This window comes from Physeter macrocephalus, chromosome 15 (genome assembly GCF_002837175.3).
Source record: "Physeter macrocephalus isolate SW-GA chromosome 15, ASM283717v5, whole genome shotgun sequence".
NCBI classification, from domain to species: Eukaryota; Metazoa; Chordata; class Mammalia; order Artiodactyla; family Physeteridae; genus Physeter; species Physeter macrocephalus.
Genome location: NC_041228.1, coordinates 8,730,725 through 8,741,004, shown reverse-complemented (window position 1 = coordinate 8,741,004; position 10,280 = coordinate 8,730,725). Strand labels below are relative to the sequence as shown.

Below are 10,280 nucleotides of genomic sequence, written 5' to 3'. Positions count from 1 at the left end.
AACAAATACCGTATGCTAACACATATATATGGAATCTAAAAAAAAACGAAAAACAAAAAACAATTTTGTTATATTTTAAAGGTCTTCATGTTAGGAACCAGTTTTGTGACTTATTCACACATCCCATCACAGTCCCTAGCTTCGTACCTTGACTGTAGTAGGTATTTTACAGAACATTAATTACAGATGTGCAGGGAATTTACCAGTTAATAACAAAAATTTATTACATCATTTGATATATTACGATTGTAGTTATTATATACCAGAAAAATTAAAGCCAGGTAAACTCTTAAGTTATTATTATTTTTTTAACCAATGTTCTATGTTTCTTTTTTTTTTTTTTTTTCCTTACCTTTTTCTTTATCTTCCTTGGCTGGATTGTTGTTGCTTTTCCTTACTTTGCAGCTATAACTGAAAACTTGTCTACTTTGTTTGCTGCCTTTAGACATGTCCCAATACTCCGTCTAAGAGAGTAAGGATAATCCTAGGTCCTAGGTTGCCTGTGACTGCCAAGATTTATATCACTGGTCCTGGCAAAATTATTAATAGCATCCTCAAGTCACTCTAGAGATGCTAAATTACTAAGCATCCCTGGGCCTCAGAACCATCTGAATCAGTGATTTGTAAATGGAGTTCTTGCCTTTACTTATCCATAGAGGTCCTTCTGAGGCTCTGCAAGTTGGTCTTTGCTGTGTTAATGTTAGTGGCTCTTTCTGTATTTTGATTTCTAATGTGAGGATTCCTAGACCCTGAAGTTTTGTTGTCCTCTAACAAGTAGCACTAGTAGCATCTTTATTTTTATTGAGAATTTTTGTGTTTTTTAAATGTGGAATTTTTAACTTATTTTAATCTTACTTTTGAACTATACAATAGAAGGTTTTGGCTGTCTCAAGAAAATTTTGCCCTTTCAAAATGGATTCTAAATGGGTGAGAGAATTCTTGGGCCATTAGCTTATGTCTAGGCATTGATATAAGAAAAACAATTTTCAAGAACACATAAAAAAACAATATTCCATGGTGTTCCATGAACATTTGTTCATGTTAGGGTTCTTTACAAGAAGTTCTAACTAAAGGGAAAGTTGTAAGTTCAGTTTCTTTTGTTCTTTTTCATAGTAAAGGAATTTAGATATACACTAATCTGTTTTTGTTTATCTTTGAAGAACACATTTTCTTCTTAATGTAAGATACTCCTGTACTCTTTGGCTAGCTTTGTCATATTACATATTTTCCAAGATTTGCTCTGAGAAGTGGAAAATAAGTTTTTGTACAAAGCTCCAAAGATTGGTTTGTTGAAATATACTACAGAGATGGAAACTGTCAGAGCCCTCAATTACTTTGCCAGCTGTTGCCCTAGCTGGGTATTAAATCTCCTTTTGAAGATAAAGCGTTTTTTGTCAGCTAGAGTTTTTGTTAGACTGTGTTTTAAATAGGACTCTTAAAACACATTTGTGCTTTAGTATTTTACCTTCTCAGTTACGTTATAAATTTTGCATAGTCTGATTTGCCTTATGCCCTTCTTCCTCTATCTTAATCATAATCCTTAAATTTATCTTTGACCATTACATAATTCTCTCTTCCCCCCAGACATATTAATTGTGCAAAATAATTATCAATATAATAGTACCATGGTGTGGATTCAAGAGGAAAGTTGTTGTTCACATGCTTTTTTAAACAATTACATATGGAGAAAAAGGGATTCCTTTTGTAATTCTTAACAGTACTACTGACATTATCATAGAGGACCTTTAGTCAGTATTTTATCTATTAAACAAAAAAGGGAATCACATACTATTTCAGTTTTCAGTTCTGCCTGATTTAATTTCTTACCTCCGGAGATGGGGACACCGGAGCGCTGTGTACTCCCTTCCAAGACCACCCCTGAGCGCACTTGAAGAAGGTCTGTGGCACGCAGCGTCTGGTCATATGGTCTTAGAAGTAGGGATGAACCATACACTGTGTCCTAATGGTGGTGGGGACAGAAGTGTGAGTACTTTTTTTTTCCTGGTTGCAGCTCTGGTTTCTGTGTCATCCAGTGGATCCTTACTTATTTGTTTTGCAAACTAAGCCAACATCAGATGAAATGAATAGCGAATTGTATTTCCTTATTTTAATGTTTGTGATATTTTTTTTTTCCATATGAGGATTCCAAAAGGTTTTCAAATGCAATCTTGCAGGATTAGATTTTCTAAAAGCCATGATTATTCTGTATTTTATTGCTCTTGTCCTTGGGTAACTCTACTGAGTAATATTTATTTTTTTTTTCAGTTAAGTGTGATAGTATACTGTAAAGTCTAGGTATAAATCTGTAAATTGACTGTAAGTAGGACAATGCCTAATATTTTTTTTCCTTTAAAATTGTGATAGTGGGGGGAAAATGTGTTGAGTACAGACTGATCACTAGTTGACGCAGCCAAAAGCTGTTTTTTCCCTACAGAGAGCATCAGAGTAGTTTTGTGAAATGTGCAGAGTTTTGTCTATGTTATGCCTTTTGTAGAGGCAAGTATTGCAATGCAGTGGGAAGACCATCTTTTAAAAAAGAATTGGAGCTTTAATTCCATTTACTACCTTTGTTGTCCTCTTTTCCATGAAGTTTATGTGCCTGGGAATAAAGAACAAGTAGTGAAATTGAGAATGAAAGGAGAGAACGTATAGAATTACATGCGGAAAGAATCATGTAAGAAAATACTCCTCTAATGGATTAGAATCCTTTCAAAAGGAACACTTTCCTAAAGATAAGACTATTTTGTTCCCATTTTACTTTGACCCCTATCTACTTAGTCACCAAACCCTTTAATGCTTCCTTTGTGCCACCTTCTATGTTCCTTCCTTTCTAAGCTCTGGGTCATTAGAAAACGCATTTTGGGTTTTCCGTGCGCCGTCCTCCGTAGTGAAACTTGCACTGTTCCCTCTGCCTGTAATTGTCCTCCACTGTCTTCAGTGTATCCTTATAGTTCAGTCTACTTGTTCTTCAGGGGGAGCCCTCAGCTCAAATCCCATGTCCTTCACAAAACCTCCCTTCATTTGACCTGGGAGTACTTCCTCTCTTCTCTCAACTTCTGTGGCCCTATGGCCATGTGGTCCATTTGACATTAGATGTCCCTTGTCCTCCAATGTTGTCCAAAGCTTGTTTTAAATTTCAATTTTTAAACCTTTGTCTTTTCAAGTAGATAGTAGTTACCTTTTTGATCCTCTGTGGCTCTTAACACAAGGGCCTTGTACATGTGTTGAAGTGCAGGAATAACACCCGTATTACAGGCTTTATATATGGTGTCTATATGTGTGTGTATGGTATATGTAAATCTACATATTAACTGTTCGGTACTTGGGAGGGATATGTGTGAGTGGGACTGTAATATTACTAAATCTTTTAATTGTATGAAGTGAATGTCTTGTTCTGACACTAACTGAATGAATAAACTGACTTTTAATTTTAACCTTGAAGAGAATGTATGTGATGCAGACTCTTAAAGGGCTTTGAGGGCTTCCCTGGTGGTGCAGTGGTTGCGCGTCCGCCTGCCGATGCAGGGAAACCGGGTTCGCGCCCCGGTCTGGGAGGATCCCACGTGCCGCGGAGCGGCTGGGCCGGTGAGCCATGGCCGCTGAGCCTGCGCGTCCGGAGCCTGTGCTCCCCAACAGGAGAGGCCGCAGCAGGGGGAGGCCCGCATACCACAAAAAAAAAAAAAAAAAAAAAGGGCTTTGAATACCATAGAGCTCGAGGTCTTGAAGTAATGAATTTTTTAAATCTTCTAATAGAAAAACATGCTGTCTCTTTTCACCTTGATTACTGATAGCTACCACTAGGCCTAAAAATAAAACATGAATTGTTTAAAGTGATTCATTTGACATTGTCAGCTATTCGTTAGAGAAATTATATTGTTCCGGCATTTATTTAGTATTTTGTGGTGGACAGTGTACTTTATCATTTTGATTTTTATAGCACATATCAACAGATATTAAATTCATTTTGTTTATCAGTGAACTTTGGGTCCACGTTCATTTAGTGAAGGAACATTTTTTGTGAATGTCTGCTGTATTCCAGACACGCACAACAATGAACAAAACACATGGGCTTTATGTTGGAGTGACTCACTTTCTGGGGGGAAAAACAGACATGTGTATAAATAAGTACAATAATTTGTTATAGATACAATGATAGAAATATCGTAAAGACCAAAATCCAGTAATCATAGCCATTCCCATTTGAAAGTATGACACTTAGTAATCCCTAAATATGCCAGAGAATTCCTAAGGCATTACATGTTAGAATTAACAGAGATAATATCATTGTTTTGTAGAAGGTATAGATACTATTAATTTCTCCTTTAATAGATCATGAGACAAACCTAATTCAAAACCATGCAGTTGGTTCCCATCATAAGATCTAAACATTCTTCAACTTCAGTGACAGTAACTTATTATTTTTGTTTTAGAGGATAGCTTTTTCCCAGGTACCCAGTGCCATGATGGTGTTTAATAATAGACATTAATGGTTTAATTATTAATAATTTAATACTGGAGATATTACTATTTCCAGTTAGATTTAAAATTATCATTGGTAATATAGTTAGTTGAAAGCATAAGTAACTTATTTTTAAAGGGGTCGTAATTAATTATCCAAATCCCCAGATTTACAAAGCTGCATAGGAAAGCAAATGTCATCACATACTAGGAGTACTCACTGGTGGACCAACCACTTAGATTATTGGCCCCATTAAGCAGAATTCTCCCAGCACCCCTGTATGCCCATGTACCCGATCCATGGCTTCTATCAGCTCAGCCATGAGGTTTTCTGTGCAGCTACTCAAGTCCTTCTGTGAATGCCTGTTGGATCAGGACGGGTTGGAAATTATTTCTAACACCTCACCATGAAAGAAGGAGGATGATAGAGGTCGATACATTTCACTCCTGCCTGAGGTGAGGACTAGGAGACACTGGTGAATCCACATGATGTCTTGGGTGTCTTTAAAGAAGAAATGGTTAATTTATGAGGGCAAAATTTACCAAAAAAAAAAAATTTACCAAAAGATTTTATATATATATATATATATAAAATGTTTTTAAAGTGGCTTCTATATTCCAGGCAATTTTTATATTGATTTAGTACTCCTAACCCTGAGAGATTGGTAGGATTTTTCTGTTTCCTGACTAAGGCTCAGAGAGCATTATTGAACAGATTGCCCCATGAGCCTGTCTGCACACCACTGTAATATGCAGCTTGGCACTTTTTTTTTGGTCATAATTTTTCTTTCCAGCTATGCCCCAGTTCCATTTTCCCATAGTTCAGTTACCTACTTGAGACTTCCTGTTTCTCCTCCTGCTATATCATAAGTAGGGTTCTAAATTCCATATGCTACAGGAGGAGAATAGTGAATTACCTTCTCCTTTATGTGTTAGAATTAAATTTAAAGGAAGAATTCATATTGCTTAGACCTGCCAGTTGCTTGAGGCTTTCTTGTGATATGCTTAGCCCCTTTTTCCTTTGGAAAAAATGAGGTTGGGAAGCAGTTGAAAAGTGAGGAGTTTGTTGGAAGGGATCAGAAGCTAGGATGAGGAGGAATTAAAGGAATGCTTTAAGAAAAAAATATAAGTTTATTTTCTTATTCAAACTATATGAAAATCTATATTTAGTAAACTAGCAATACAATACTTTAATAGTATCTTGTTTAAGCTGTTTGGCCTTGTCAGCAGAATTTGATAGGGATATTATCAAGTTCTCCATAGCTTTATATTTGATGTCAACACGTTAGATAAGTTACAGTGTATTAGTACCTTCTGCTAATTAATTACAAGTAAAGTGAACTAGGCACTTCCTGGACAGTAGGTAAAAGGATCTAAGAGCAGGAAGATCAGCTAGAAGATCGTCTCTTACAACATGAAGGACTATGTTCAGGTACCCGCAGCTGAACTCGAAAAGCCTTATGAACTGACTTCAGCAAGGGAGTCAGCCACATTTCTGTGCCTGAGTAGGTCCAATGATTTTATTTTACTTGTTCTTGTGGTGTTTATAAGTACAGAATTGTCTTATTTAAAATAGAGTTATTTCTTTTGTGATTACTGTTACCACTCACTTTCACCTTGTATTATCTTCAGTATGTTATTTTATAGAAACCTGAGTAAATTGAAGCTTTCAAATCTAGTTTCATCTGTCTTTTCTATAGTTGGTAAGTTTTCATGCATAGTAAGTGGTCAAGAAGTTGTTTTTGTTTTGTTTCGTTTTGAACCTCCTGGAGAAGCTCACTGTGATTATTTATTTCCCTCCATGGCAGTGCATTCCTCATCTGTTAGCCAGACTCATTCCTGCAGTCATGTTCATTGGTTATGGTTTGTGGAGAGCTAAAATGTTTAAAGTAATTTAGAAATTGTCTGGTACTTGAATTCAGAGTGGCAGTTACCCTTTAAAGTCATCAGATCTGGTTGGAATCTCAGCTCCTCTCCTTACCAGCTGTATGATATGGGACAAATGGGCCTCCCTTAGCCTCTGTTTCCTTGTTTATCACACAAAGCTGAAAATAGCACCTCAGAGAGCTGCCATAGGAATAAATGAATGATGCTGTAAAGTACTTAGTATAGTGCTGCACACATCACGTTCAGAAAATAACGGTTACCCCACTGGTTCTCCTCTTGTTATTGAAGGCTTGTTGCGAACCACATATAAAATTTGTTGGATTTTTAGATGATTAATTCGCAGCAAAGGTTTTCACGTTGTTGGCAATACTATCTCAAGGGCCCTCGAGCACCTCTGCTTACCCCGATTATAAGTACTTATAGCATTACTAGTAATGACTATTTTATTGAATGTTTACTGTGTATTACACCCTTAATAAGAACTTTACATATAGTTTTATTTCATTTTCCCAATAAATATGAAGAAGGCGTTATTACACCCATTTAACTGATAAGGAAACGTAGGTAAAATAAGAGAAGGTAACGTGCCTTCCTGGGTGGACAGTGAGAGACCTTGGGTTCACCACAGCCTGTGTGAACCCAGAGCCCCTGCCCTTTAACCCCATGCTACCTATGTCTTTTTACTCATCTGTCTCTTCCAGTACACCTAAGCTTCCTCAAAGTGGGAACTGGATATTATGTGTATTCCAAGTCCCCATTTTTTGGAAGCCTCTTTAAACTAAAAGTAGTGTATAATATCAGAAAGTGTCAATGTGAGACATAATACCTTATTAAGAATTCTTTCTTACCTATTGAAAATTACATAACTTACCGTTCTGACAGGAAACTTTAAGCTTTGGGACTTGTTTTTCAGTTCCATTCTCTCTTTGCCATAATAGCAATTTGAATTTACTATATTTGGCCTTGTGTTAGTGATAGCAAAGTATTCATCCAAATCTTCTTATCAGGTTATAAGCTTCTTTCATCATTGCAGTACCTAGCTCAGTGCCCTGTATAAGTTAATCACTTGATACATATTTGATTTTAATTGATTTCAGTGTATAAATATTCATCTGAATTATTTTTATATTAGGTATAGTTGACACAGAAATATGACTTTTGCTTACTTGGCTTTTACCCTTGTTTTTCTTTCTAGTAATCTAGCCTGTGTTTTGCTTTTGGACTTTAAAAAGAGTTCAGGTATTTTGGTGTTAGTCTGAAAAAAATTCTAATGGACTCTTGGAATTTTTTCTTCTATTAAAGTAGAAAACATCCTGAACAATGTATACCATTTTACATTATCAGCATGTAGTGCCTATGTATATATTGCTGAATTATTCACTGTTTTTTTTTTTAATAACAAGTTTATGAACTTCTCAAGGGCAGGGATCTTGTCTCTTATACTTTCTTGTATCTGTGGCATCTAGCCACAGATGGTGGCTAGGGACATAGCAGGCACAGATGAAATATTTGGATGTTGATTGATTTGACCATTAAAATCTCTGGGTTTGTGAAAAGAGCATGAGGTTTCAGAGTTAGACATTGGATTCTCACCCAGCCATTGCTGTTGAGTAAGTTACTTGGTCAGTTCTGCTACAGTTTCCACTCTTGTAAAGTAGTAATGATAATAATACCTAACTAATTTGCTGGAAATGTTAAATAATGTATGCACACTGCTTTATGATGACTAAAGATGCTGTACATGTCTTAATTCTGTCTTGTTTTTATCAATATAATGGCTCCATTCTACAACAAATCTGGACTCAGTCTTATATGTTTTGGCCTGTTGGGCACTTACTTGACGTGGTATATGACTGCATGCATGAGTCATGTATACTTCATGAGCAGAGTGAGGTCTGGAGAAGTTGTCTGTTGAATAACATTACTCAATAAGATAATAGAAGTCTGCTTAAGTCTGAGTTCTCTTAACTTCTAGCTTAAGTGTTCTCTCATACCATATTTTGGTTTCTAAATACATACAAGTGCACACTTACACACAGACACACATACCCCAGTTTCATAAATCATGGGAAGAATTTTATAATGGCTCAAGACCAACATTCCCATTAAGTTATTAGTTTGTAGGACAAGAAAATGGATCCCTGCTACTTACATAGTTCTTTCCAGAAAGTTGATGTGCCTTACCCAAGGTCATGTGGCCATTTAAGTGAAAGAATTGGAATGAACCCAGGTCTTCTAATCCAAATCCCTGACTCTTTCCAAGATGCCAACGACTGAAAATGTATAGAGCAGCCTTTGAGCATTTTTTGAAATTCCTGGACTTTCCCTCGATGTTTATTCTCCCTCACTATTGTGGTTCCTTTGTATGATGCATCATATAGATACAGGCGTTAACTGTTTTCACCAGCTACACTAGGAGCGAACTGCCATTTTAAGACCATTGTAGCTGGAGCTGAGTGGATTGGGCTGGGCAGGAAAAGTGGGGGTGAGGGAGGTAGAGGTAGGGGTAGGGGCTGCAGAGAGTAGTAGGAAATGAGACCAGAAGGGAGGCAAAGTGGGGTACCCGTTGTGTATATGCTTTATAGGATGAATTGGGTGGGTTTTACGTGGATGTGCAGGCATGCGCGTACACACACGCCCCAAAACAGTTTGAACAGTTTGGTTTGAAACTTTGGAATAATTCATTAGCATGTTCATTTTGACCTGGTGTCTTTGGGGAGGGGAGGAGAAATTTAACTTTTTCACTTCTTAATTAATAATTGAATTTGCATGCCTGTTTCTATTTCTGGCTGTTTGGACTTTCCCCCTTTATTTTAAATAACCCATAAATATTCAGAAACTTGAATTTCTAGGTCAGTTTACAATACGATTAATCTCTGTACTTTGTGATTTTACTCTTTTTGAACAGGAGTGTGTTGCTGCTGTTCTGCTTTGCGTCCTCGCTACAAACGCCTGGTGGACAACATATTCCCTGAAGATCCAAAAGTAATTTGATCTACATCTACTGATCCTTCTCTTTGCTGACCCATCCTTCCCCCCTGCTGACCTCCCTAAAGGTTTCCCTAATTTCATTTCTCTACTTTTACTCCCAAATTTCATCATGTACAGTACTATTTTTATACTACTCTCTCTTTTTTAACCTTTAAATTATCCATGCTTGCTTGTCTGATTTTCAGATTCTTTTCTTAGATTAAGCATAAATTCAGAATAATGGACGGATGATGTTCTTTAGTCTGTATAGTTCCTAAATTTAAGTAATACTCACTTACCAAAAATTTATGAACTAGTGTCAGATCATTTGTATGAAGTGCCAAGAACACAACTGTGAATACAGACGTGGTCTTCTGCTCTCACCAAGCTCCTAGATAAGTCAATTGGCAATTACAATATTGTGTGAAAGAATATGCTGTGATAGAGAAATAAGTACAGGGTACTGCTGGAGTAGGTAGGAATGATACCTAATCTGGGCTTGGGAGAAGAAAGGCCTGAAGGAAATAAAATCTAGGCTAAGATCCAAAGAATAAATAGGGTTGGATTTATAAATTTTTATAAATTTATAAAATAAATTCTCTCTTTTCAGAAGAGAACTGAGAAGTAAAGGGAGAGTATTCCAGGCAGAGTTTGTTCTCTTTTTACTTAAGTGCTTTTTAATTTTTTATTAAAGTTACTTTATTGTGGAAGACCACTGGTTTCATAGCAATTGTCTTTGATTAATTTTGTTTGACACTGTCTTAAATTTTCCAAGACTCCTTTAGTCTAGTGTTAAATGGATAGGAACAAAAAAATGTTACATGGGTTTGATTTCCAGAAGTTGCTTTACATAAATCACAGCAAGATCCTTTTTGACCCACCTCCTAGAAAAATGGAAATAAAAACAAAGATAAACAAATGGGACCTAATGAAACTTAAAAGCTTTTGCACAGCAAAGGATACCA

The 10,280-nt window shown here is 36.4% G+C and overlaps 1 protein-coding gene across 9 annotated transcripts in view; it reads left to right on the top strand.

Moving 5' to 3' along the window:
* EFR3A (EFR3 homolog A) overlaps nt 1-10,280 on the top strand; it is a 96,184-nt gene that overhangs the window by 26,987 nt on the left and 58,917 nt on the right. For 3 of the 9 annotated variants that reach the window (XM_055091145.1, XM_055091146.1, XM_007106423.4), the window contains exon 2: nt 9,254-9,401. Coding sequence is in view for 4 of the 9 variants with exons in the window: in XM_028500382.2 (XP_028356183.2) it covers nt 5,873-5,963; nt 9,254-9,330 (168 nt within the window). In the remaining 5 variants the exon portion in view is untranslated. Of the gene's footprint in view, nt 1-5,868; nt 5,964-9,253; nt 9,402-10,280 lie in introns of those variants that run through there. The other 6 variants (XM_024129340.2, XM_028500380.1, XR_003683351.2 and 3 more) reach the window with 5 other exon arrangements.